A 27,621-nucleotide genomic window follows, 5' to 3' on the forward strand; every position below is an offset into this window, starting at 1 on the left:
CCCCTGTGCATGCAGGCGCTGCCGAAGCGCCAGCCTCACTCCAGGCCTCTGCAAGCGAGGACCTCTGGGAGAAGGGGAGAAACGCTGACTCATCCCGTGACGTTTGGAAGGGTCACAAGCCAGAGGCCTCTCGCAGCCAACAACGACTTGGATCCTCCACCCTCTGCCGAGGGTCCCTTCTGTTACTCAGAAGCCACAAGTCACAGGAGTGGGGAGGCAACACTGAAGAAGTGCAGCTAAGGGATATGCCCTAACTGGTCCTTGAAGATGACCCGTGTTAAGTTAGAGACACTTAGGGGCCAAACAAACCGAAAGGAGAAAGAAAAAAGAGGCGAACTAAAGAAACACACTGTTGACAAGAGGAGCAGGAGGAATGCCGGAAGATCAAGGAAGCTGGGGAAACGGGAAATGCCAGGGCTGTTCAGAGGGTTGTTTTGAAATGCGCCTGTAGGAACTCTTAAATACCCTGAGCTCCTGAGGGTGGGTGAGGATTTTCTTGGAGCACGAGACCACTGTGGGGCAGGCCTTGCCTGGTTAAGGGCTGCGGTGCAGGGGCCAGCCTACATACATGAAGCAGCGGGGCTCAGGCGTGCTGGAGTGTGGGAGGAGCTGGAGCGAGGGGTGACAGGCGTGCAAAAGGAAACGGTCCTGTGTAAATGTGAGAATTTGTGGGTGGGGCGCCTGTTTGACACTGAGTGGTGGCCTAGGCAGGAATAAGGAGAGTGTCGTGACAGATTTTGTGGCCCGAGTGAGAGAAGGGCTTTAACCGTGATGTTTATCACTATTGAATGATTCAGAGCTGGATGTGTGGCTGCGTGGTCGTCGAAGGCGGACATGGAAGCGCTTTGTAAGTCATGGGGAAGAAGGCAGTGTGGGCAGTGGAGGGAGAAGCTGCGCCCTCAGATGTCTGAGGCACAAAGGGAAGATGCCCTAGGGTTCCGAAGGTCCGCCGGACTCAGCATGGACGTAAATATGGATGCTGCATTCAATTTGGGGAACAGAATATTTGTGCACCTTACTTGGTGAGAAGTTACTGCTTAGCCTCGGGGATGGATAACACTAACAAGGTGAGATAACCAGCCTGAATTGGAACATCCGCGAAAATGCAACCACATGGGTTTGGGGAGGGCCGTCGGCTGAGCGGCTTGTGTTTAATAAACAACAGCATGAAGACATGGCTGGGGGTTCTCCTTTATTGTAAAATCTGTGTTATGTACCAGCAGCATCCTGGGGTTACCCCAAAAGCCAAGTAGTAGGAAGATGTGTTAATAAGTAGGAAGATGTGTCTGAAAGGAAGAGTGCAAGAATGCAGGCTACTGTCGGCACACCGTGTTCATTTGTGGCCACCGATGTTGAGGACCTCAGGGACAGGCTTAGATAGCCAGTGGGCGGGCGACTGCAGAGGCAGGAACAGGGCAATGGGTTATTTAGGTGGGAAGTAAAAGTGCTTCCTAAGAAAGGCAGTCACTCAAAACTGGATTGGTCTCCCTTTTGACCGGGAGTGAGTTCCTTATCCCTGGAAGTGTTGAAGCAAACCTTGTCTAATTGGGTCTGGGTGGCTGCGGAAGATTCCCACACAGAGCACAAGGCAGAATTTCGGCTTTCTGGTCATCCTTTGGGCTTTCTCCCAGCTGGATGATCCTACCCAGCCACACCGCCTGCTCACCACTTCCCCACGTGCCTACCACTCTGACTGGCCTGGGGCAGCTGCAGAAGGGGGCAAAGAGGAGTCTGTGGGTTCAACACCTGCTAGTTTCCCCTGACCAGGGAGCAGGTGGACCCTCTGACTCACCCAGAGTTAGGGCGTAGACTGCCCAGCAGTGGAAGGACCCTGAGTCCTGGGCACGGATTTCCACACTTCCCACCTTCGGACGACATAGGCGTCTTGGGCTCCACGGAGACCAGCGATGCCTGGGACGCGCTGCCTCCAGCGCCAGCCTTGTTCCCGAAGTCTTCCCTTCCCGGGCCCCAGTCTGACGCCCACAGCCCTTCTCAGGAAGCCGACTCCCAAACCCGGGCAGGAGGTGGGGGCCAAGGACTAAACCCCGCCCTCAGGGGGTCCCTGATCTTTGACCCCGCCCGGGGCTCCGCACTTCCTACCCTGGAGGCCACCAGCAGGCAGGAGTCCACTGCCTTTTGTGTGTTTCCCTCCGAGGTGCCAGAGACCCCCCCCCCAGCCTAGTGCAGCGTCCCCTCGCGGGCCCCCAGCCCCTCCTCTCAGCATCCCCAGCCCCCCTGCTCGGGTCTGCGTGCCAGCTCGGGGCTCGCTGGTTCGCTCCCCGCGGCGCCAGGAGGAGGGGCGAGGGCCAGTAGCCCCCTCCCCCGTGCGCTGCGCCGGAGCCCAGCCGAGCCGGGGGGACGCACCGCTGCCGGTCATGTGGGCCGGACTGTTCCTCCGGGCCGCCTGTGTCGTGCTCCTGCTGCCAGGGGCCCCAGCCCACGGCTACACTGGGAGGAAGCCTCCTGGGCACTTTGCAACCGAGAGGTAAGCACCCGAGACCCTCCCCCGTCCTGCCGTGGGGGCGCTGTAGGTGTGGAGCGGGGAGGTGTGGAGGGGCGCTCGGTGCCCCTGGCAGCTGCAAATAGGGGCTCCCCTCTGGGGCTCTGTCCACGCGGGCACAGCACAGGGGGGATGGACAAAGAGACTGCAGCATGTGCCTCTGGACGGGTGCATCTTCTGTGCCCCTGTCCGGGGCTGTCCTGGCTGGGACATTGAGGGAAGAACAGAGACCCAGGCACTGGATGACCCCATCTGAGTCCGTTCTGCAGCACAGACCTGGGGCGAGGGGAGCCCGGGATGTGCCACCTGGTCTCCAGATTGGCTGGCTTCTCTTGAGAACTTGCTGGTGCCTCTGCCTTGGCAGGGGCTGGCTTCCCGCGGTGGCGGCCGCTCCTGGGAGGGAGCTTTCCCTGTGTTCAGGCTTTGCGCACGCTGTGGACCTTGGAACCACCGGGGTCTCTCCAGGTTATGTTTCGGTTTCCGCCTGTGTGCACGCGCGAGAGGGCGGTGAGGGGGGTGGGGTGTTTGTCCCTGTGCTCTTTCCCTACCGATGCCGCCTTCCCCTCGGGTCTCCTGGCTGGAGCTGTGCTGCCGCAGCCGAGCGCGTGTGTGCGTGATGCTCCTAGCGAGGGAGCGCGGAATCAGCAGGCGGCCTGGCCCTCCGCCACTGCCCAGGGAGAGGGGGGTGCACAGGGGGCGGCCGTGCCGCTCGCACGTGTGTTCCACCAACACCGCCAATTCTTGCTCAGATCCGGCAGGCTCTGCGTGTTTCAGAGCATTCCTGCCACCTGTCTCCCCGCCACGGCCCGCCCCAGGAGGCTCCTGGGCATCCTAACATCTGCCACTTTGGTGGCATCCCTGTCCCTTTCAGAGCCGGGTGGGAGGAGCTGGATCTGCCTGCTTCTCCTTCCTAGGCTGCTGACAAAGTCACTCCAGCAAGGGCAGTGGATGAGACATCGCTGTCAGTACCCACCCCCAGGGCCCCTCCTTCTCTGTGATGACTTCAGAGAGTAAACAGGCTCTCTGGGCTCCAGGGACTGTCTTCTGCGGTCGTTTCCGTGCTGCCCCGTGCCCTGAGCGTCCCTTTCAGACTGCATGTCACACTTGGCACGGATTATTCTCCCCAAGGGCGGCGCGGGTCTGTCTTGTCCATCCATGTCCTCAGCCCCGACCCGCAGACTGTTCCCATCCATCATCCTCCAAACAGGTGGAGTGCAGGTGGGAGGGTGTTCTTGGCCCTCTTCTGCCGTGTGGGCCCCCCCTGCCCAGCCTGTCACAAAAGAACCAGTTGTAGGGATGATGTCCGTTTCCCTCCAGACCTGTCCTCCCCCCCCCCACCCCTTGCTCCCTCTGCCCCGGGCGCCCTCCTGCACTCACACCAGCCACCCCTGCGCCTCTTCCCCACCTCAGCCTTCCAGGAAACCTGACCCTACTCTGGGCTGCATAGCCAGGCCTGTTGTGACACTTGCCACAGTATGCTGTTATCACCTGGTTCTTCGGTTGTCCAGTGCCCCCGGAGGTGGGGAAATGACTTGCTCAGTGGCTGTTGGCTGTGCTGCTGGCCCTCGCCCAGCACCTGGTTCCCTTTAGCTCCTCTGGGCAGCTCGCCAGCGTCCCCACCCCCACCCCAGAGATGTCACCTGGGGAATGACATGTGTCTAGCCCCCCTGGGGCTGCCCTCTCTCTTCTCTTCTGCTGGCTTCCCTTCTCAACCTTTCCCTCAACCGCCAGGTACTGAGCACCTACTATGTGCTAGGCACTGTTCTTGGTGCAAAGGTGAACAAAAAGACGAAGCCCTGTCCTCCAGGAATCGTCGGGGAGACAGACAATGAACAAATCAACAAGTTAAGCCCTGGCTGGTGTAACTCAGTGGATTGAGCATGGGCTTGCGTGCGAATCAGCGGGTTGCTGGTTCGATTCCCAGTCTAGGGCACATGCCAGGTCCCAAGTGGGGGTGTGTGTGAGAGGCAACCACACGTTGATGTTTCTCTCTCTCTCTTTCTCCTTCCCTTCTCCTCTCTCTAAAAATAGATAAAATCTTTTTTAAAAAATCAACAAGTTAATAAGTAATGTATTCTCCTGGGAAGTGAGTGTCATGGAAAGAATGAAGCAAAATCAGGGTGGACGAGAAGGGCCTCTGAGGAGGCAGCATGAGCAGGAAGACCTGGGTGAAAGGAGGGAACGAGCCGGGTGTGTGTCTGAGGAGGGACCTTCCTGAGAGAGGGCGCTGCAGGTGCAAAGGCCCTGAGGTAGCCCTCCCTGGGCTCTTCATCCACTGCAGCTTTTCCTCCTCAACACCGAGGCCCCTCGGAGGGCCCCCCCCCGGCCACTCTGCTCTGTGTTCCTGTGACAGTAATCTGTAGGACACTGGTGCCTCTGTCTCTGTCCTGCCTCCAGGGATGGCTGTCAGGATCATTTTTCTTTGGAAACTTCCCGCTGCTTCTCCTGAGGGTCTCAAGAACTGTCCGTTGACTGATGGACTGGCTGGGTTGGGAGGCTCTCCCTCCTCTGCAGACCCATCCGAGGTGGAAAGTATTCTCTCCTCTCTTGCAGAAGGCGGCTGGGCCCCCACGTCTGCCTCTCAGGGTTCGGGAGTGGCTGCTGCCCTGGCTGGGCGCCCTCCATGGGCAGTGGGCACTGCACCCTTCGTAAGTGCCTGTCCCTGGGCCCCAAACACCCTCCCCAGCTGGGCGATCATTCCCTGGGACTGGCCTGAGGAGCAGATTGGGGGCCCAGCCTCCACCCCCTCACCTCCGTTTCTCCTCTCAGCCCTCTGCTCCTTTGGCTGTGGGAGTGGCATCTGTATCGCTCCCAACGTCTGCTCCTGCCAGGATGGAGAGCAAGGGGCCACCTGCCCAGGTAACTGGGGGTGGGCAGGGGCTCATGGGAAGAACTCTGTTCACACTGAGATCACGTGCCAGACCCCGGGCTCTTGGGTCCTCGCACATCATCTTCACCCCGCCCTGTTAGAACAGCAGGCATTCTCATTGCCTCTGTGTAGATGAGGACACTGAGGCACAGAGGTTAGTGGCTCGCCCAGGATAACGTGGCTTGTAAGTGGCAGAGTGGGACTGAAACTCAGGCCCGTTTGCCTCCAGAATTCAGGAGCCCCTGTGGGGTGGGGGCGGCTGGGACCGAGGCACTCACGTGTGCGGTGCCTGTTTCAGAAGCCCACGGGCCCTGCGGAGAGTACGGCTGTGACCTCACCTGTAACCATGGCGGCTGTCAGGAGGTGGCCCGCGTGTGCCCTGTGGGCTTCTCGATGACAGAGACAGCTGTTGGCATCAGGTGTACCGGTGAGACACCTGGGAGCAGTGGGGGAGGGGTGGGCAGGAATTGTGTCCCCTCCCCCTCCTGCCAGGGTGGCCTCCATAGCTGACCCGGGATGAGCTCTGCACTTTGAGAGTGGGCAGGGAGGCAGGTGAACCAAAGGGGTAGGACCCTCCTGCTGTTTCTCGGATATTTACACCGCCCCTCTTATGGGCAGGATCTGAGCAGGGGGAGGGGGCAGTAAGAGTGTATTACACGCAGACAGAATGGGACCGGACTCGGGGACTGGGGACGTGCAGGGTGGGACTGGCGGAGGCTGGTCCGCAGAAGGCTCCCTCGGGAGAGTGACTTTTTCGGAAAGAGGAGGGAAGCAAAACCCCCAAATTGTTGTATTTGCTCACGATTTTGAAACGTTCCTGCTGGCAGCCAGTTCTCTTCCCCAGAGGCAGCCACTCTGACCAGTTTCTTGCTTATCTTTCCAGAGAGGGGAAAGCCTCTTTCTGAGGTTTGATTTTGTAAAAATCATGTTTCTTCCCCTGAATACAGAAGCAAAAGATGACTCATTTTGGAACATTTGGAAAGTATGGTAACGAAAGGGTAGTAGGTGAAAAATAAACCGACCAGGTCCCAGAGGCCCCTACCCAGAGACATTTGTTACAGAAACGAGGTGGTTTCTCCCGCCCTTTTCCTTGGGTGTGCATGTGTTTGTAAGCGTGTACTTCTATGTATACGAGGGCGTGTTAAGCATGCACATCTGTGTGTTTTATAGAATTGGGATCACGTCTTGTCTGTAGTTTTTGTCCATTATCTTTCTTGCTAAACTTTACACCGGGAGCATGAAATAGTCCGTACAACATAATTTTTAGCAGCTGCACATGCGGCTACCATGAGCACCCAGCACTGTCGCCGTCACCAAGCTTGTCTGCTGTGTTTCCCCGCCATCAGTAATGCCACAGTAAAGGGCTTCTTGGCGGCATCTCTGGTTATTCCCGGAAGACCTGATGAGTCGGAGCGTCTCATGAGAGAGTCTTGCTGCTGGGGCTCCTTGCCCCACGGTCCCCTTCAGGAAGGATGAGGTCATTCATTTCCCCCCCATTGTCTTTCATGGGGAGGAGTTTTTGCCCGCCCTTCTTGCTGCAGAGGCAAATGGGGCCAAGGAAAAGGCAGAGAATGATGTTGAAGCAAGTGCAGGGCAGGGGCTCTGGCCACAGCCTGAGCCAGCCCTGTGGGATGGGGTTAGTCAGGGTGGGCTTCTTGGAAGCAGTGGGCATGCTCCTGAGGAGCCCAGAGTGAGACTGGAGGTGTCCTGAGGGCACGGGGCCAGGCGGTGGGAGACCCAGGTGCAGACATCAGTGGGCAGAGCTGCTCCTGTGGGTCCTCCCGAGCTGCTGTGGTTCCTGGAAGAGGAAGGGATGCAGCAGGGGTGGAGAGGTCTGTCTCCCAGTCCCCTCCCCCCTCAGGACCTCCCCAAAGCACTACTTGTATCCAGTCACCCCACCCTGGGCAGAAGCTCTGCAGAGTCCTTGGTGCTCCCCAGCCGAGCCTTCACCCAGCCCTCCAGCCCTGCCTCCGGATGCCCCAGTTCAACCAGGCTGGGCCCCACGTCTTCCCTGTGCTCCCGGAACTTCCTCAGACTCCCTCCACTTGACGGCCCCTTCCCCTGAAGCCTCCTGGTCCTCTCAGCCCATCTCTCCTCCAGCACCCGCCCGCCCGCTGTGGCCGGGGGTTCCCTGGTGGGGCCCATATCACTCAGCCAAGTGTCTCTCGTGGGTGTGTGTCGTGCGTGGCTCCTCCCATATCAGACTCACCATCTGGAGAGCCAGCACCATATCTCAGTCCCACTGGGGTCTGCACCATCTCTCTCCCCTCCAGGACTGCTGTGCACGGGCAACACTATGTAAATGTTTACAGGGCTTCCCTCAGCCTTCCTGCCCGTTCCCTCTGCCCTGGTGGGGCTGCCCTGTGGGTGGGAAACTGCCATCCTTTTGGTCATCGGTCTGCATGGGTCAAAGGGGAGGGGCCTGACTCCTCGCCTCTTTCTGGGGCTTCCACCATTGTGCGATGGCTCCCCTGGTGCCTGGTCTTTCTTCCCGTGGTGGGGTGGGGCAGGTGGGTGTGGACACAGGGTCCATGTGGGCTGTTTCCTCCCAGCACCCCAACCATGTTGACAGGGCTGTGCAAGGGTGTCTTCTCTCTTCCCAGACATCGATGAATGTCTGAGCTCCTCCTGTGAGGGCCAGTGCGTGAACACGGAAGGCGGCTTTGTGTGCGAGTGTGGGCCAGGCATGCAGCTGTCTGCCGACCGCCACAGCTGCCAAGGTGAGTGGCTCGGGTGGGCTGGGTGGTGATGACGCCGTCACCGCCGCTGCTGGGCTCTGATGTGGACCCTGTGGTCCTGCAGACCCAGCTGGGCCAGGCTCTGGAGACCCAGGGCCAGTTAGGCATCCGGCCCTCCAGCTGCCCGAGTCTGGTGGGGAGAGAAGCAACGAGGTTGGGACCCAGGGAAGAGGAGACATCTCTCTCTCTAAAGGAGCAGGATGAGAGTGATTTTTAAAAATAATTACTCATTCTTTTAAGATGGCTTTTCTCTGTAGAAGTTAGGGAAGGACACACTTGTAAACAAGGCAGCGAAGACGACAGCTCCCCCTTGATACTGCAGTAGTATTTTCTGTGTGTTTGAAATTTTCATCAACTGCAGAAAAGGTTTGACGAGTTGCTAGCTCCAGGCCCTCTCTTCCATTCCTGCACTCTGCTCTCCTTAGAGAGTAACTCTGACGTCTTAGCTCAGGCTGCTATAACAAAACACCAACAACTTAACAAGAACGTATCCTCATAGTTCCGGAGGTTGGAAGTTCAAGTTCAAGGTGCCGGTCTGTTGAGTTCCTGGTGAGCACCCTCTTCCTGGCTTGCAGATGGCAGAGAGAGTGAGCAAGATCCCTGGCGTGTCTTCTTCTGAGGGCACCCATCCCGTCACGAGGGCCCCGCCCTCCAGACCTCATCGAAACCTGGTTACCTCCCAAAGGCCCACCTCCTAACACTATCCCACTGGAGGTTATGGCTTCGACATAGGATTCCGGGGGGACACGGCACCCGAGTGCCGGGCCACCTCTCCCCAGCACGTGCACACCCACACAGAAATGACAATAAGAGACGAGCAGCTCACTGTCCTGAGCTGCGCTGTGTCCGGGCACCGCGCTAAGCATTACACATGCATTTTCTCGTCTCACCCTCAAAATTATCCTGTGAAGCTGGTACTGTTTATTCCCATTTTCCTGGTAGGAACACTGGGGCCCAAAGAAATTAAATGACTTGCCCAAGATCACGGCAGAGCTGGGACTGGAACCCGGTCTTTTCTCTGCACACCTTTCCCCCGCTCAACGGTCTGTCTTGAAGATCTCTCCTCAGGGTCAACAGACCTGCTTTGTCCTTGTAACTGCCACCTGGTAGTCTGCAGTGCAAACGTTCCATAGTTTACTAACTCTTCTCTTACTGATGAACATGGAGGTTATTTCCAGTTTTTCACAATTCCAAATCCTGGCATGGGGGAGCGTTGACAGAGGAGGTGCTATGGAAGCTGAGTTTTGAGGTATGAGTAGGAGTTTTCCAGACAGAAAAGATGGAAAGGCAGTCTGAGCAGACCAGAGACCATGGACGAAGGGGAGGCCCCCAAGAGTGTGGTGCACTTGGGACATGGAAAGAATTTAAGCCAGAGCAAAGGCGAGGGGCAGGAAAGGAGGTGCAAAGGTCAGCCCTGGGTTTGTGAATGGGGGGCTTGTGAGAGCCAAGGAGGGAGGGTAGCCTGATCAGAGGTGCCTGTTGGTCGGGACGTGCCGCAGGCTGTGTAGGGTGATGCACGAGGCTGTCACTTTTCTCCAGACTGTAGACAGAGGCAGCCAGGCTAGGATATCACGGTGGGGTGGAGAGAAGGCTGGTCCGGGGAGGACTTAGGAGTTGATACACTGCATGTGGGCAGTGAGGAAGAGAGGGGTTAAGATGGCCCCTCACGGCCCTGCGTGGGGCAGGCGATGCCAATGAGAGATACAAGGGGACCACGTATTTCCAAATCTCCATGGGTGAAAGAGCTCCGGCCTCGTTGGTTCCCTTCCAGACACTGACGAGTGCCTCGGGACCCCCTGTCAGCAGAGGTGTAAAAACAGCTTTGGCAGCTACCGGTGTTCCTGTAGAACTGGCTTCCACCTGCACGGCAATCGGCACTCCTGTGTAGGTAAGGTCGGGAGGACCCGCTTGTCTTCACACTTAGGCTGCCAGTCTTGGAAGATGGACAGGCCTTGCAAGCCCAGGGACAGGGAAAGGTCGGCAGTCTTGACCGCCTGGTCCCCTGGAGCCGTAAGCGCTTGAAGCCTCTGCTCAGCCTGCCTTTCGCTGGGGTTGGCATGGCTCCTCAGGGAAGACCCCGCTTGGCCACGTGCCACTTTCATCCTGTTATGTTTCTCTTCCACCCCCCCTCCCAGATACACCCCAGGATTCCTCTCTGCTCACCCATTTTCTTGGCTGCCTTTGCTCCCCTTGGTAAATAAAGCACGTTATGTCTTCCTTAGTTCCTCTGGTTTAGAAGGAGACCCCTGTTTTCTCAGCCCATTAGCTGAAATTTCCAGAAAGGGACCGGCATGTTTGTCTTGCGCTTGGCTCATGGGTTGAAGGTGGGGTTCCATGGGCCTGAAAAAAGTCCTTGTTCTAGCAGAGTGCGGTGTTTGTCCTCAAGCCTACCGTGAGCAGCACAGTGGTTTTTGAGACTACTTTTTTCCCAGAAGGGGCCACACCACCTACCCCTGACAGGTGGGATGGTGGAAGGCTTGGAGATAAGATTCCCAGCGGGCTTATCCCCACCAGCACTTAATCATTGCTGCATGATGCTGGGGGTGAGTCACTGGTGCATCCACTGAGTGCCTCCCGGATGTAGGAGCCTTCCAAGGGGACTAGCATAGCTTTCAGCCCCACTGCCAGACACCTGAGTCACCTCCACACCCTGGGGCAGGGAGACTCCCCCAGCCACTCGGTCTAAGGGATGATGGAAGAAAGGCTCGGTAGCCCCGACAAGACAGCTGTTGGCAGCGGGGCTCTCCTGCAGATGTTAACGAGTGTCGGAGACCGCAGGAGAGGCGAGTCTGCCACCATTCCTGCCACAACACCGTGGGCAGCTTCCTGTGCACGTGCAGGCCTGGCTTCAGGCTGCGAGCAGACCGCGTGTCCTGTGAAGGTGAGCATCCAGCCCCGCCTCCCAGCTCCCAGCCCCGCCCCTGGCTCTAGACCCCGCCCTCCCAGAGCCTGACCCTCTTCTTTCTCCCCCCACTCTTGTTTTCATACATCTTATTTCCAAGGCTTCACTTTCTTCCCTCCTCTTTCCATTTCTTTATCCATTCTTTCTCCCTCGTCACTTCCTTTTTTCCTAGCCCTTCTGCTTTCCCCCAAATGGTAAAAGGGGAAAAAATGAGTGTGTGACACAGGAGCCCCAGTAACCTGGGCTCCCAGGGACAGACACTCTGGACAGTGGTGTCCGATCATTCTGCCGTACTTCCCCAGTGCGCCTGTAGGCACACGTACAACGTCACACAAAAACTGAAGGTGGTCTTTCTAGTCCGTGGTGAGTTCTCCCAGGCCTCAGCGTCCCGTCCCAGGAAGCCACACATGGGTGGGGAGCGGGGCCACTGCCCTGCTTTTCCCCTGGGCCTGCTCTTTTGGTGCTTTTCCATCGGTCCTTCTGTGTGATTGTGTCTGCAGCTCCGTCACTTCAGAGGTGAACTGGTGGTATTAGACCCATTAGGTTGCTGAAGAAACTGGCCCAGAGACATTCAGCAACGCTGGTGGTGGAGCTGAGTTCAGGCCCCCAGTCTCACCTCCCTCAAGATGCCTCTGTGCTTCCGTTTCAGCGTTCCCAGAAGCCGTGCTAGCCCCATCCGCCATCCTGCAGCCCCTGCACCACCCACCCAAGATGCTGCTGCTGCTCCCAGAGGCTGGCCGGCCTGCCCTCTCTCCCGGACACAGCCCTCCTTCGGGGGCTCCTGGGCCTCCAGCCGGCGTCAGGACCACCTGCCTGCCATCTCCCACCTCTGCACTACCAACAGCTTTCCCTTCTGCCCCGACAAGGTTGCTGTCCACCCCGATGGCCACCCCAGTGCCTAGTGTCCCCCTGTTAGGGACGCTCAGACCTCCCTCACAACTGCAGGACAAGGTGGTGGTTACTTTGCCCAGGGGCCCCACAGCCCCGCAGCCGTCACCAGGGCCCTCTGCCTGCTGGCACCTGGGAGCCATGTATGAGTCTGGGAGCCACTGGACAGAGCCCGGCTGTTCCCAGTGCTGGTGCGAGGTGGGTGTGAGGGTGCTTGGGGCTGCCCTGGTCTGGTGCTGGGGCCTCATGGTCATGGGAACGTCTGCTTCCAGGATGGGGAGGTGACCTGTGGAAAGGTGACATGTGAAGCTGCTTGTTCCCACCCCATCCCTGCCGGAGACGGGGAGTGCTGTCCGTCGTGTGCAGGTGGGAGCTGGTCTCCGGGCTGCTGTGAGTGCCCACAGGGTCCCACCTCTTCCCTTCCCCAGCCTTCTGCAGCTGAAAGGCTATTCTCCAACTTCCTCATCCCTCAGAATCACCTGAAGGGGGACCCCTGGGTCCCACCCCCAGAGCTTCTGATTTAGCAGGTGTGGGGGAGGGCCAGGAATTTGCATTTCTTACAAGGTCCCAGGTGATGCTGGTGGCTGCTGGTCAGGGGACCACAATTTGAGAACCACTGGTCTGTGCTGTGATCTCTCTCGAGGGCAACTTTTCATCTCCTGGGGATCCCTTCTGATCCTTTCACTCGCTCACTCATTCATTCAGTGAGTTTCTGCGTTTCCACTCTGCAGTCCACTTGCCTTGCCCTGTCCTATAACCAGAGGAGGAATCGCTTGTAAATTCTTCCCCTTTTCTGAATTTCTCCCACAATCTGCTTACAGTTTTTTTTTTTTTGCTTCCCATTGCTGTTAGGAGAAAGACCCCAAATCTTAACAAGTCCTTCAACAGAGCTCCTCAAAACCCCGTGCACACACTTCCCTGCCATTAGAACGCAGGTTCTCGTTCCGCGTAGCTGGGGAGGGGCCCGAGCGTCTGCATTTCTATGGCGATCAGATGCTGCGGTTGCTGCACTTTGGGCAGCAGTGAAAAGTCTTCCTACCAGGTAGAATAAAAAGACACCTACTGAAAGATAATCATGACCTCTTCCTGTGTCCCTGCTTCATACTGAGCCCTAAAGGCAAAGTGCTGGGTACTTTACGTCCGAGGTTGTGGGTCCTTCTAAGTCCCCCGCAGGGCACATGGTGGCATTTCCATTTTACAGTAAAGACAACTGAGTCCCAGAGAGTTTGAGTGACATGTCCAAGGGTGTCCAAGGGTGTCAGCCGCTCGGGTGACTGAACGGGCGGGCCAGGTTTTGAACCCAGGGCTGTCTGGCTGCCTTTCCCACCTAAATGGAATAAAAGGCCACACTCTCAGCACAGCTGTGGTTTTATCAGGCCTGCACAGAACCCCCAGGGACATCCTATGGGGACGTCTCCTGGTAGTTCTCCAGGGGTCTCCGGACCACACAGTTCTGGGTACCTGGATCCGCCACTCCTGGGGCGTCCCGGCCAGTGAGAGAAGGTTCCAGGCACATTATGCTTGGAAAAGGAATGAGACTGCAAGCTTCTGCTTTGAAGAGGTCTGATGCCTCCTCCGCTCCTGTCTGTCTCCCCAAGGCTGTTTCCACAGTGGCATCATACGCGCCGAAGGGGCCGTGTTTTCCCCTCCCACGGAGAACTGCACCATCTGCGTCTGCCTGGTGAGCATCGCAGGGTTCCCGAGGCCTGGAGACCTCCTGGGTGTTTTCTTAGCCTTCGGGGGTTTTAGAGGAAGGGGGGAAGACTGGAGGTTAGAGTGAGCTGGCTGAATGGAGGGAGAGTTCCCAGGTTGTAGATTTTGGTCAAAACCTGTCGGATTCAAAAGCGGGGGCAGGCGTGGGTGGGATGTGAAACCTGTAGGTCTGTGGAATCAGGGAGGCTTCGCTGAGCAGAGAAGAGCCAACAGGCAAACAGGGTCCATCTGTCTAGGAAGGGGAGGGGACAAAAGAGCCTTGGAAACTTCCCACCGGGGAGGCTGTTTTTCTCTCCAGGCAAAATATTTGCCAGCACAATGAAGGCACCCACGTTTGGGAGGGAGGAGTCTCATTACCGGACTCAGTTTGTGAAGAGTGTTTTGCTCTAGGAAAATTCACTCCTCCGAGAATACTTATGAAGCACCTACTGCGTGCCAGACATTGCCAGAGGCAGTCACACAAATTTGATTATGAGCACCCAGTGTGCACCAGGCATGGTGGCCCTTGGCGCTTTTCACCTGATTCCCCCCTGAGGCTCCTGCCAGCTCTTCAAGGGCAGCTTTATTGTCCCTATTCTACAGATGAGAAGACCGGGGCTGGGACGGAGCAGAGGTGGGATTGGAACTGAGGTCTGTCTGCATCCAAAGCCTGGACTTTGTCCACCAACCCTCACTGCCCCTCTCTGACCATCTTTAAAAGCAGCCCTGGGTCTGGCAGTGGTGACCGAAGCTGCCGTGTGAGATCGGGGGTGGGACACGTAGACAGCCACCACACCCATTGTGGAGCTCTTCCTGGGTGCCACACACGTGCAGTGGCCGAGCGCTTTTGTGGGTGATCTCCTTCCACGTAATCCTTGGCATCCCCGGGAGGTGGGGAGACCGAGGCTCAGAGAGGTGACGCACTTTGCCAAGAGTCACTCGGCTCGTTAGTGGAGGAGCAGACCCTGGAACTCGGGGCTGGCTGGCTCCAAAGCCAGGGGCTTTTTGGTCTTAACTTCAAGTTTTTAAACTTTGATTCTTTGACTAGCTAATGTAGTCACTTGGTTCAAAACCCAGACGCACTGACAGGTGTCCCTGGTGGAGTAGCCTCTGTCCTGCGCTTCTTGGCACCTTCCAGAGCCCTCACATGCTATTGAAGGGAGCACTGCGGAGGGCGAGGCGCCTTGTTTTCACCAGCAAGTGGCCTGCTCTGGAAACGCAGATGTTCTAACTGCCCCATAATACGCTGCAGGCACTGGGTCCCAGCAGACTGTCCCTTCTGTGACCATGGTGGCAGTTAAAGGTCTGGGAAGGCTTTCTCAGGCTTTCTTTAGGAGGCTTTTGTGTTGGACAGGAGACCCAAGCTGTGGTGTGAAATGGGTGGGGCGCGAGCTGGCTCTCGATGGGCCTGAAGGGCACCAGACCTGGTTCTCCTCCCCTCCCTTGCCCACTGCGCTCTCTCACCTCCTCAGGCAGGAAACGTCTCCTGCATCTCCCCCGAGTGTCCCCCTGGCCCATGTCAGGCCTCCCCGAAATCGGACTGCTGTACTTGTGTTCCAGGTAAGAATTAGCGCTTTTTTAAAAAAGATTTTATTTTATTTTTTAGAGGGGAAGGGAGGGAGGGAGAAAGAGAGGGAAAGAAACATCCATGTGGGAGAGAAACACTGATCAGTTGCCTCTTGCCTGCCCCCTACTGGGGACCTGGCCTGCAACCCAGGCATGTGCCCTGACCTGGGATTGAACAGGAGACCCTTCAGTCTGCAGGCCGGCGCTGGACACGCTGAGCCACACCAGCCAGGGCGAAGTCAGCTTTTCTGTGTGTTCTGGGGAGGGGTGTCTTTTTGGGTGGGGGAGAGAGGAAGGAGATTGATTTCTGCTTTAGACACTCAGATCAAGTGATGCATTTCAAAGTGCCTGTTTTAATTGAGCACCTCCCATGTGCACAGTGCTTTGGGTGCTAGACTGGGCTCACAGCCCCGCTGCCCCTGCCCCCGGAGGCGCCCTCAACACAGGCAGGCAGGGGGCCGAGCCCACTCTTGGCAGTCCTCTGTCTTGAGACAGAGAGGGGGGCCTTGTCTTCCCGACTAGTGAGTTGGTTCTTTGTTAAAAATTTGGTTCTCTTTCCCGGGATGACCTCATCACCGTCACTAATACTCCCTGCTGGCTCTGTGTCATTGCTGTGCGGACACTTGCCAGACCTTGATCTCACCAAATCTGGGTGTCACTGCCCTGAGGGAGTGCTGTTCATAGCCCTATTTTATCAATGAGGAAACTGAGGCTCAGAGAGGTCAAGTCTCTGCCCAAAGACACACAGCCAGTTAGTACAGGAGCAGAACTTGAACTCAAGTCTGCCTGATTCCAAAGTTGGCATACTTTTAAAATTTGTTTCTTAACTTTTAACCGTTGTATTACTTTTAATTAAAATTTTTTTGAATAGGTGATATAGTCCCTAGGAGGTAGGAACTGTTATCAACCCCACTGAACAGATGAGAAAACGAAGGCTCAGTGAGCTTCAGTGTCTTGCTGGAAGTCACTCCCCAGTGGGTTGGATAGGTGGGATTCGAACCCAGGGCACTCTGATGAGTGCCACGTGGGCCTGGGCAGGTTTTAGGCTGTTTATTCCTGTGGAGGATCCTCAGATGGGAGGCCCCCACTGGACCCTCCCAGCCGCCCCTGGATGGCACGGTCCCCTGAGCCATCTCAGGTGTCTGGCGCGGTCCTTTTCCACTTCTTCTCTCCTCTTCCTCTAGAGTTATTCCGGGCTTCCCTCGCCCTTTTGGTTAAGGACCTTATTTTACACATGGTTCATTGTCGGTCGATTTTTAAGTAATAGTGTTCTTTTGTCGGGGGTTTGGAGGGGAGATGAGTGAGGTTTTCGGGAGTGGGCTGTGCTGTGGGAGTGTGTGAGCTTCCCCAGGGTCTCCCACCCGTTTTCCCCCCTTTTTCTTCAGCTCTCTGCACCCAAACCTTGAGCTGCCTCTCCCTTTCCTCTCCGCAGTGAGGTGCTACTTCCACGGCCGGTGGTATGCAGATGGGGCTGTGTTCAGTGGGGGCGGTGACGAGTGCACCACCTGTGTCTGCCAGGTAGGGGCTGACTTGGTGGGTGACGGGGAGGGTGCAGGGCACAGCACATATCCAGGAGCAGAGGGGCTGCCACACAGGAAAAGGGACTGAGGCAGCAAGGGATTAAAGAGGCCTGCACTCACCAAGGCCTTCCGCAGGCTCCTGGAAGTTCATCCTTCAGCGGTGCTGTTTGCAGAGCACCTGCTGTGTGCCTGGAGCAATGCTGAGTAGTGGGGCCCCACAGCCTAGGTGGATGATGGACAGGTGACCAGAGCTCCTAGCCAGACTGCAGGCTTCAGGGAAACCCTCTCAGAGGGAGAGATTCTAAGGCGAGACCTGAGGGATGACCAGTACTGAGCAGGTGAGGAGCTGAGGCAGGTGTGCCTGGCAGGGGGCAGGAGGCAACAGAGGGCGCGGAGGGCAGCTGTTCTGGGTGTCGCACAGAACGCACACCCGACTAGAGGCAAGTAAGAGATGAGGCTGCAGGCAGGGGTTGGGACTGTGTTTGGGTTAGATGCTGAGAAGCAGGGCCTGCGGCGGGATTCCGGTGGAAGCTACTTTCTGAGGGAGGGCTCTGAGGTGAGGGAAGCAGGAGGGGCAGGGGAGGGAGCCCAGTGAGGACTGGGGCTCAGGCTGATAACCCCGGGCTTCTGGAGGCACCAACAGACGGGCGAGTCCAGAGCCCAGGAAGCATCAGTCTCTTGTGTATGCTTCCTTGCTCCCCGGGGAGCTGGGGTGAAGGAACCATTGGGCACCTGGAAGACAGGGTCCCCTTTGGCCAAGGGTAGTACTTAGGGAAAGGGGCCTAGGGCTCAGTCGTGAAAGGCTTTGCCAGCCAGGCTGAGGGCTTTGGACTTGGCAGCGCTGCTGAAGGTTTTAAGTGGTGGAGTGATGTGATCAGATGGGTGCGTGAGAAAGTTCTCTGGCTGCAGAGCGAGAGCAGATTGGAGAGAGAGCAGGCAGCGGGGAGCCTGAACAGAAGCTGCTTTGCAGACGTGAGGGGAAGAGATGCTGGTGGCTGCAGCCAGGGCAGGCCGGGCACCCTCCACACAAGCAGCTGGCACATTCCCAGGACCCACCAGCCTCACCCCAGCCCCCAGGGAAGGACTCATCCTTCCTCTCTCCTGCTCCCTGGAGATTTCTTTGTCACTCTTAGGAGGGGGATGGCAGCCCAGGGCTGGGGAACTGCCCTCACTGGCCCATACCCTTTGGCTTTCTTCCAGAATGGGGAAGTAGAATGTTCCTTCACACCATGTCCAGAGCTGGACTGCCCCCGTGAGGAGTGGTGGCTGGGCCCTGGACAGTGTTGCTTCACCTGCCGGGAGCCCATGCCCATGACAGGTGAGGGCCCCCAGCCCTGTGTCCCAGGGATGCGCCCAACACAGGCCCTCGAGGAGGGAGGCTGGGCTGCACCCCTTGCACTGTTAGAGTGAGTCTGAGTGTGTCAGTTTGTGTGTGTGTGTATCTACCTGTGTGTCTGTGTGAGTGTGTGTTTGCGTAAATATGTGTCAGTGTGTGTTTGTGTATTTGTGCGCGTGTCTGTATGTGTGTGTGTGAGTGGCTTCTCTGTGTGTATCTGTGTGTGTGTGTGCGTATGGACGTGCATGTTTGTGTGACTGCCTTGTATACACCAGGTGCAGGTTTGGAGGGCACACTCTCTAAGTGGGGGAGCCCCTGGGCTGAGTGCACACCCTCAGAGCTGTCTACACGGCGTGAATGAGTGCAGGCGTCTGTCCTTGCTGGGCGGTGCTGTAGGTCCGGCGGGCACTCAGGACCCTCCTCGGGCCCTCTGCCCACTCCTCCTTTCTCCCTCACTGTTCCCCGGCCAGGCTGCTCTCTCGACGACAACGGGGTTGAGTTTCCGGTTGGACAGATCTGGTCTCCTGGTGATCCCTGTGAGTTATGCATCTGCCAGGTGAATGACAACCTGCGCGCCTTCAGCTGCTTTCCCGCTGCCCCTGCCTCATCTGAGCAGGCCCCTCGCCCGGCCCCGGGTGCTCGTATCTGGGGCATCCTGCCCCTCCGGATGCTGGGCCACCCGCCCTGCACTCAGTCTGGTTCCCATGCTGTTGGCTCCATTTAGACAGACAAGGTTGGGACCCAGCATCTCTGTCCTTGGTAGACTGCTCAGGGCAACGGGTACGTGGCTGTCTGCCTTGAGAGCCGTGTGTGCTGCTGAGCGTGCCATGGTGGAGTCCTCATAGCAGGTTCCCCCGGCCCAGATAAGTGAGGGGCTGGGGCAGCCAGTTGTTCAGGTCTTTTCTGTGAACTTGCGGTGTTCTCATCAGTAAGGTGAATCACGTGAGCTTGTCTGATCAGAAGTGGGTCAGGACCAGGTGTTGAGTTTTAGAGTCAGATGGATGGAAATGCCAACTTAGCTGCTTGCCAGGAAGCACAGTTGTTTTAGCTCATTGTTTAAGTGCACGTTGGTTTTCCTTTCTATGGTAAAAGAATTTTGATTCTCTTAGACCTTTGTGTCTCAAAGCGAGGTCCCTGTGCCCTTGGTGTTGTTGTGGGTATCACGGGGAGCCTGGTAGACATGCACAGCCTCGGGGCTGCCCAGCCCTGCGGTGCAGAAGCAGCACTTTACCGCTGGGTGCGGGGGTGCGGGGGGGGGGGGGCGGTGCACACCAGCGTGTGGGAAGCACAGCCTTCACGGCCTTTGATGTGCCGTTTGTTAAACAGCCTCAGACCCTTACAGAGACGGCTCGTTGTAATTAGAGTTGGGAGGGTAGTGTGTCTGCTGCCTTCTTTCTCCTTTGTGACTGATCTGGGCCTTGGCTTGTGAGAAAGTAACGCAGAACGTTCATAAACATTCAGATTCTTAGGGAAAGAAAGATCACATGGCACCTTTGTCCTCTGAAATAGACATTGCAGGTGGAGTATAAATGTAGGATAGTGTTACACTCTGTCGGTGTGGGGTGAGCCAGGGTTCCAGCGCTGACAGCGGAGTCTGGGGGTGGGGCAGGGTGGTGACGGCACAGCCGGGGCTGCTGTGGCCGGGTAGGGGGGGACAGGAAGCCGAGGAGACTGAACCCCAGTTTGCACCTTCCCTCTCTTTGGATATGGGCAACTTTGGAAGGCCCACACCCCCTTCTCAAGTAGTTGGTCCCCTTTGGGGGAGACCTGCCACCTCCCACTGCACCAGGGTGCCCTTTGGGGTAAGCCTCGGCCAATTCGTTGCTGCTTTTTGGGGTGGGACTGGGAGGGTAGAGTGGGGCGTGGAGGCGGAGACTGGTGCCGCAGGTGGGATCTTGGTGAAGTTCTTCGTTCTTCAGGCAGATGGTTCTGTGAGCTGCCGGAGGACAGACTGCGTGGACTCCTGCCCACACCCGATTCGGATCCCGGGACAGTGCTGCCCGGACTGTTCGGCAGGTAATTCCCTGTGGGGGCTGCAGAGCACCCCTCCCCGCCGTCGCCTTGGGCTCCCCGCGCTGGGCCCCTCCGTGCGAAGCGGCACTCGGGGTTCATCTCAGGTCATCCTCACAACTGCCCCGCGGGGCAGCCCATCCACAGATGAGGAAACAGGCTCAGATGTAGAGAATTGGCCTCTGGCAGGCCCTGTTTGGTGCTGCAGGCAGATGGGAAGATGCGGGGGGCTCACAGCTTAGGCGGGTGACAAGCACCAGGGAGAACAGATGAAAGTGATAATTTATTCATAGTGACTTTTACCTTTCCCCTTGTTTCAAGAGCCATGTTTTATTGTAGAACATTTAGAAGGGCCCATTATCGCTTTTAAACCTCATGGTTTTGTTTTTCTAGTCTCTTTGTGATGTAATATCTACATCTATATATAACATATCTGTAATATATATTTCTATTTAATATAGAATAGATGTACGTTGTACATATATTTGCCTTTAAAATATTTCCCTACTGTCTCATCATCTAGTTTTTTACTTACTAGTATGCGATAAATACCATCAAGGAGGCACCATCTAGATTGGGCCTCTGGGCATCAGGAGACAGAGAGGGGAGAGGTGTGGAGGAATGTTCTGGAAGGTGGGGTTTGGCTGAGTGGGGAGGAGCGGAGAGGATGGCTGTGGTGCCAGGCTCCCAGGTTGTTCTAGTCCCTCTGTTCTGATCCACCTGGTGAGGGGAGAAGAGGAAACGCTTTATCCTGGGGGGCGGGGGAGCAGGGAGGTGGGGACTGGGAGGGTGAGAGGACCCTGAAGTGAAGACACACTGACCCCTCTGCTGAATCCAGCACGAAAAGGTCAGCACCCAGTCAGGACCTGTGTTCAGTCCCTTCCCCAACTCTGGGGCAACTGGCCCAGGAGGCAGTTGGACTGACCTTTGCTCCCCCATCAGCCTGGGACCTTGACCCTGGCAGGAGCCTGGTCACTAACCAACCCTCCCCAAGCCACCCCCTACCCATGCCCCCTGGCGCTCACTGTGTGCTCTCTCTGGTAGGCTGCACCTACACAGGCAGAATCTTCCACAACAACCAGACCTTTCCGTCTGTGCTGGACCCGTGTCTGAGCTGCATCTGCCTGGTACGGCCACCCAGACCTGACCCCTGTCTGCGGAAACTCCCCGGGGACTGCCACCAGCTCCTGAACCCTGGAGGCAAAGTCCAGAGACCTCCAAGAGAAAGGTCACTTCTGGGTCCTGGTGACAGTCGACTTCCTCCAGCCCTGCCCAGGGCGAATCTTTATTTACCCAGGGCTGGGGGGCCATTTTTCAGTCCCTGCCCTGGCAAAGTCCTCTGCTTCTGGTGACCAGGGCGGGTCTTGGGGGCAGTCCTGAGAGTGTGACAGGGTGCCAGTGAGGGAGTCCGGCCCACGCCCTCTACTCACATCTCAGGTTCTTGGCGTGGGTCATGCCTGCTCTCAGCCCCCTTCGTATGCATGGGCTCGGTCAGTCCTCGGGAGCATCCTAGGAGGTAGGCACCACCATCTTCTCCATCTGCCAGGTGGGAAACCCAGGGCAAGACCCCGCAGCCTGTGAACTGCGGTGCCCAGAATCGAGCTCTCACACTCGGAACCTGTGCTCCAGGAAGCACACTTTTACCCTCCCCCACCCCATGCTGCCCACTAGTCCAAAAAAGCACGTTTGGCGGTAGTGCCAGGTAGTGTCCGGAACTGGGACGAAAACCCTGACTGCTCGTCACGCTGGAACGTTCGCTGCGGGTGGAGTATCCTCGCTGGCATGCGGGCGGAGGGTGAGGCGCAGCGTGAAAAGGGACGGTTTGCAGGAAGACCGAGAAACTCGGGTGACCACCGTCTTGGGCCTCTGAGTGACCCCGCTCATTCACAGCCATGTGCTTCGGGGAGCTTCGGCTCCTGGGCCCTTCTTTCTCCTGGGGTTTGGTGCTCACCTTTCTTGGGCAGCTCATGGCTTTGTTCAACAGGTGCCTTTGACAGATGAGGTCTGTGGGCAAGGCCAGGCCCTTGGCTTTGTGGGGCTTGCGTCCTAGCAGGAAGACAGACTCTGACTGAGTGAACGACCCCCCTCCCCTGCCCCCACCACGGACCTCTCCCCCGACCTTGGTGGTTCTGATGGGCACTCTGTGGCTATGTGACCTGTCCTCCCTGAGGGTCCCATCAGCCCCCCAGAACGAAGGGCCTTGTGCATTTTCTGTGTCCTGCAGCTGGGCTCAGTGGCCTGCTCGCCCGTGGACTGCCCCATCACCTGCACCTACCCCTTCCACCCCGACGGGGAGTGCTGCCCAGTGTGCCGAGGTGAGTGGGACCGCTACCCCATGTCCGAGGCTTCTGGGTGGGCCTTGGCTCTCAAGGGCCCCTGTCTCCTCTGCCCCCTCAGACTGCAACTACGAGGGAAGGAAGGTGGTGAACGGCCAGGTGTTCACCTTGGATGATGAGCCCTGTACCCAGTGCATGTGCCAGGTGAGCCAGGCTTGGGAACTGGGAGCTTTCCGGCCAGGGGCTGCTGCTTGCCTTTCATCCCTTTGCAAACCTTGGAGCCCCTTCGCCCACGTAAGCCCATATTTTTCCTGCCTTTCTTCAACTTTCTTCAACTTTAATCACCTGCCAGAATACCTTTGGATGTGACTGTATCCTTCCTCTTTGCAGTTTCCTTAAGGCCACCCTGCTGCGTTTGGCCTCACCTGTTGTTCAGGTGAGGGCCAGGCACTGCAGCCTCTGTCCCCGGATCTTCCCGTGGGTCCCACTGCTGGTGCCAGAGGCCCTTGGGGGTGCTGCCCCGGGTGGGCGAGGTGCTCTGGGCGTCCTCACGTGTGCCCTTCTGCTTCCCCAGCTGGGAGAGGTGAGCTGTGAGAAGGTCCCCTGCCAGCCGGCCTGCGCGGACCCCTCCGTGTCCCCCGGGCATTGCTGCACCTCCTGCCCAGGTAAGCAGGCCTCTGGGTCCCGGAGTTCCTCCGCCGCCTTCTCCCAGTTTGCTCTTCCTCCTAGGAACGTAGACCTCGCCAAGCCCTGGGTGTGAGCCCCTGGGCTCAGAGAGGGGACGTGGCTTGCTCAAGGCCACACACGACCCTCATCCGTGCTCCTCATGCCACCCCCTGACATGCTGTGTGACAAGTGGGTTTGTTTACAGTGCCTCTTTCTTCTCCATTATCCCCTTCCTTAATCTCTTCCTCCGCTTTCTTCCTTTTTGAAAAATAAGAATTCAGGGACTGAATCCACGTTGCAGAAGGGCCGTTGCTAATAGGTGTTGAGCACTCACATGTCAGGGGACATTGTATGTCTTGCTCCATTCCCTTTTCACAGCAGCCCGTGGAGACAGGTGCTGTTGTCATCCCTGTTTTCCAGGAGAGGAGGCTGAGGCACAGAGAGGGGAAACGACATGCTCAGGTCACACAGCTGACTGGCAGCAGAGCCAGGATTTGAGCCCGGAGTCGATGCTTGTAGCTCCTATGCTGTCCTGACTGCTGAGCATTATTCTCACCTGTTTGTCTTTCTCTGCTGTTGGTGTTTGTCTGTGTTCATTCCTTCCAGAGGAAGAGACATGGCCCAGATGACCTGCTGGAACACATCGCTTTGAAGTATTGGTGTGGCCCTTAGCCAGTCATTTGAAAAGCTCCCAAATGTCCTGGTTAACATACTTGGCATCCCTGCTGCCTTTTGGTTGACATTTAGGTGGCTTCTTTCTTTCTTTTTTATTCTAACCATAATGGACTTATGGTGAAAAATCTTTAGTCAGACAGCTTTTTTTTTTTTTTAAGATTTTATTTATTTATTTTTAGAGAGAGGGGAAGGGAAGGAGAAAGAGAGGGAGAGAAACATCGATGTGTGAGAGATGCATCAGTCAGTTGCCTCTCTCATGTCCCCAACTAGGGACCTGGCCCGCAACCCAGGCATGTGCCCCGATTGGGAATCAAACTGGTGACGTTTTGGTTCACAGGCTGGCGCTCAATCCCCTGAGCCACACCAGCCAGGGCCAGACCACTTCGTTTTCATTTTGTGAGTTGCATTCGGACATGTGGTCAGTAGATGGAGTGACAGGGTCCCAGGGCGTCAGCGTGGTTTGGGAACTGGCACAGTCTGACGGCAGCGTGTTACCCGATGGGGTCCTGGAGAAAGAGGAAACTTACCGCGAGGTGGCCGGTTCCCCAGATGCCCACCAACTCGACCCTCAATGTATGCAATTCAATTTTTCCAATTTCACATGTCCATAAAGCACCTCAAATGTGGCTCTTTTACGGTTTTTAAACTTCCAGGAAGACAGTGAGTTTTCCCACTGATTCGTGGCCTGGATCTCCTCACGTATAAAATAGCTTTTAATGCCTTTGGGCTTTTGAAGAGGATGTTCTGTATGTAGGGCAGCTCTTCAGGTCTGCAGGTGACGAGCTGCTGTCAGGAGTGGGGGGCCGGAGACAACCGGCGGAGCCTGTGCAGCCCACCTTGGGAACCACCGAGAGCTTTATAGTTCCTTCTTCAGTTTAACCACGGCCAAGTGCCCTACAAGCTGATAGGTGTTATTCCCCAGGCTGCCTAGAGACCAGTTGTTAGCAAAGGTGCTGGGCAGGGTGTGGAACGTTTTACCTGTATTGTCTCATTTAAATGCTACTGGGAATATTTGAGAGTGGCTGTTGTATCATCTCCGTTTTCAGATGGGGAATTAGAGGCTGAGAGCGTTTAAGTGTCTGTTTTAAAGCTGTGCTGTGCTGGCTGGTGTTGGACTCAAGGCCCCGCCTCCCGGATCCCTTCTCCCCTGCTGCTTCCCACTCTGCTCTCCTCCCTCCAGATGGGGAAAGTGAGGCCCAAAGAAGGGAGGTTCAGAGCCAGCTCTTCTGAAGCACAAGGCCTCAGTTTGTTCTCCATGTGACTTTTTCTCATGAGAATTCCTTTTAAGGACAAACCACTTTTTATTGAACTAGAATATGAGTTGTTTTTTTTTTTTGATAACCCCCCCAAAACCCACCCCAAAACAAAAAAAAACAAAACCCAGCTTGCTTGAGGTGTAGTTCACAGGCCATGCGATTCACACAGTCCAGGTGCACAGTCAGTGGCTTTGGGTATATTTATAGAGTTCTATGACTGTCCTTTGACAATTTTCAAAGTGTCATTTGTCCAGGATTTTTCTTTTAAAGATTTTATTTATTTTTAGAGCAAGGGGAAGGGAGAGAGAAACAGAGGGAGAGAAATAGCTATGTGCAAGAGAAACATCAATGGACTGCTTCTTGCACGCCCACTACTGGGCACCTGGCCTGCAACCCAGGCACACGCCCCGACTGGGAATTGAACCAGCGACCTTTCAGTTCGCAGGCCAGCACTCAACCCACTGAGCCACACCAGCCAGGGCTGTCCAGTGTTTTAATGTGTTTAACAACATCCCTCTCTTCTGCAATCATGCCCTCCTAACATTTTCTTCATTTGCTTCCTCACTCTCCATGTGCTCTCTGCCCATCTCTTCCTGCCTTTACTTGTCCCCTCCCCCACCAACCCTACTGTGTGTTAAGCCCTCATGATGTTTTGGGCTCCGGGCTGAGACTTAAAAAGACAAATCAAACAGACCCAAGTTTACAATAAACTTAGTTTTACTAGAGCAGTGTTAGGTCCACAGCAAAGCTGAATCCACAAAGCTGAATCACCGGAAGTCCACAGTTTGCATCGGGTCTAGGCTGAGATGTCCCATGCACCGCTTTAGTCCGTCCTGTGTGATCATCAGCTTACAGATGAGGGAGTGGAGGCTCAGGGGGGTTACGTGCCTCACACAGCATCACAGAGCCAGCACCTGGCACAGCCACTTTGGTGAACCGCCTCCTTCCATTTATGTTTTTTAAAAGATTTTATTCATTTATTTTTCGAGAGAGGGGAAGGGAGGGAGAAAGGGAGGGAGAAAGAGAGGGAGAGAAACATCTGTGTGGTTGCCTCTCACGCGCCCCCTACTGGGGACCTGGCCTGCAACCCAGGCATGTGCCCTGACTGGGAATCAAACCGGTGACCCTTTAGTTCACAGGCCAGTGCTCAATCCACTGAGCCACACTGGCTAGGGCCCCATCATGTGTTTTTGGTCTCTTCTACCCCAAGACAGGCACCGGCTGGCCCTCCCCAGGTGTTTGAGGACCCACAGAGGACAGAGCTTGGGCATCTGTCCCCATGCAACTCATCTGAGAGCAGCCTCAGCTTTCGGGAGAACCACAGTGCCTCTTGTTTCCCCCACTTGTCTCTAGATTCTTTGGAAGAAAGGCGGGGACTCGGCCCTTCCAGCAACATGGAGTTCAGCACCGTGGCTCAGAGTCCCCACAGAGACCCTGAGGCCCCCATCAACTGCAGCTCCTGCCCGGGGCCCCCAGCAGCCCTGCCTCAGAGGCCAGCACTCCGTTTCCTCCAGCTCCTCTTAGGAACCAACGTGTCTGACATTCAGACTTTCCCCAGGAGCCCTTCAGGAGCCCCGGCCTCACCCTCGCCCCCCGTGGGGCCCTCCCCGGGGCCTTCCATCCCTCCAGGAGCCTCCACTCTACCTCCAGCCTCTCCCGGGGCTCCTGGGCCACCTCCTGTTACTCCAGAGCTTTTGACCTCGGCCTCCAGGGCCCACACAGCGGCCAGGCAGCCTTCTCTGCCTGCAACCGTCCTGACTGATGATGCTTCAGCCCGTTCCATGGCAGACCCTAGCCCCTCAGAGACCCCTGCCACCCTCCTCAGGCCTCGCAGACTCTCTCCCACTACCTCCAGACTCTCTGCAGCCCTTGTGGCTACCGCCAGCCCTGGCTCCCAGCAGCCCACAAGGGGGACCTCACACAAAGAGGAGCCCACCGCGTAAGGAGGCCTCCATTTCAGGGCCATGCCTGGGAGATGCTGGACAGAGGAAGCTGCCAGTGGCCCTGGGAGTGTGCAGGAACACTGTAGGGGCCAGCAAGGTTCACTCCTGCAGGGCTGCTGGGGGCATGGCAGACCCCTGGGGCGTGGCAGACCCTCAGGGCTGACATCGCCTTGCTCCCAGGAAGCATTTGGAATGCTCTGTGGGAGTCAGCAGATGCCTTCCCCAGGGCAGCATCATCCCTAGGAGGCCCGGCCTCTTTCAAGGAAGGCTGGGCTGCTGAGCTCCCTCCTCTGGAGGAGGAGGGTCAGGGGTGAGGGCCTGGGACTCCACTGGGACTGTGCCACCAGCGTCACTGTCCTCACCTGAGGTTTCCTGATTAAAGGCTGTCTCGGTCTCCCCCGGGCTGCCCGACTCGCTCATTCACTTCTCATTGGAAAGGTGGGAAAACTCCATGCCCACAGGTGGTAAACCCGCACCGCACCCCAACTTCCTGCTTGAGAGAGAGGCCTGTCCCAGACTGGGGCTGTGTTGGGGAGGTGTCTGGTGTAAGCCCCTGGTGGCCTTTGACGCCAGGAGACTCCTGAAGTGAGAAGGGAAAAGACAGATGGAGAGGCCTTTGCAGGTTGGGCTCCCTGGGCGGGAAGGAAGCAGCAGGCAGCTGGTCCCTGTCATCAACACCTGTGGGGTGGGCGAGAGGGAGAGATGGGCTGCCCCAAGTCTCCAGGCCTCAGCCAGCCCTCTTGGGGAGCTCTGAGGCTGGATGCCTCATTCTCCAGAGTTGTCC

At 56.9% G+C, this 27,621-nt stretch overlaps 1 protein-coding gene across 5 annotated transcripts; it reads left to right on the plus strand.

Annotated features, from left to right (window-relative positions):
- Nucleotides 1-2,347: 2,347 nt before the first annotated feature.
- Nucleotides 2,348-27,229, plus strand: VWCE (von Willebrand factor C and EGF domains). 5 transcript variants are annotated; one of them, XM_045183145.3, is made up of 22 exons: nt 2,348-2,485; nt 5,054-5,148; nt 5,270-5,359; nt 5,668-5,796; nt 7,973-8,089; nt 9,879-9,995; nt 10,860-10,988; nt 11,659-12,095; nt 12,170-12,263; nt 13,496-13,578; nt 15,062-15,149; nt 16,588-16,673; nt 17,876-17,993; nt 18,482-18,567; nt 19,931-20,027; nt 21,066-21,148; nt 22,246-22,336; nt 22,419-22,501; nt 22,650-22,733; nt 22,872-22,962; nt 23,570-23,622; nt 26,248-26,360. In XM_045183145.3, the coding sequence occupies exons 1-21, from the start codon at nt 2,376-2,378 to the stop codon at nt 23,590-23,592; spliced, it is 2,331 nt and encodes a 776-aa protein (XP_045039080.2). In that variant the 5' UTR covers nt 2,348-2,375; the 3' UTR covers nt 23,593-23,622; nt 26,248-26,360. The 5 variants fall into 5 exon arrangements, with proteins under 5 accessions (XP_045039080.2, XP_045039077.2, XP_045039078.2 ...); XM_045183142.2 differs by lacking the exon at nt 23,570-23,622 and having other exon boundaries at nt 26,248-27,229; XM_045183143.2 differs by lacking the exon at nt 23,570-23,622 and having other exon boundaries at nt 18,482-18,547; nt 19,935-20,027; nt 26,248-27,229.
- The last annotated feature ends 392 nt before the right edge of the window (nt 27,230-27,621 follow it).

Source organism: Desmodus rotundus, chromosome 5, assembly GCF_022682495.2.
Source record: "Desmodus rotundus isolate HL8 chromosome 5, HLdesRot8A.1, whole genome shotgun sequence".
Taxonomy (NCBI): Eukaryota; Metazoa; Chordata; class Mammalia; order Chiroptera; family Phyllostomidae; genus Desmodus; species Desmodus rotundus.

Coding starts and splice junctions, on each gene's coding strand:
- VWCE (XM_045183142.2), top strand. CDS start 2,376: ATGTGGGCCGGACTGTTCCTCCGGGCCGCCTGTGTCGTGCTCCTGCTG. Junction 5,149..5,269: donor CAGTGGGCACTGCACCCTTC/GTAAGTGCCTGT, acceptor TTCTCCTCTCAG/CCCTCTGCTCCTTTGGCTGT. Junction 22,502..22,649: donor GTACCCAGTGCATGTGCCAG/GTGAGCCAGGCT, acceptor ATCACCTGCCAG/AATACCTTTGGATGTGACTG.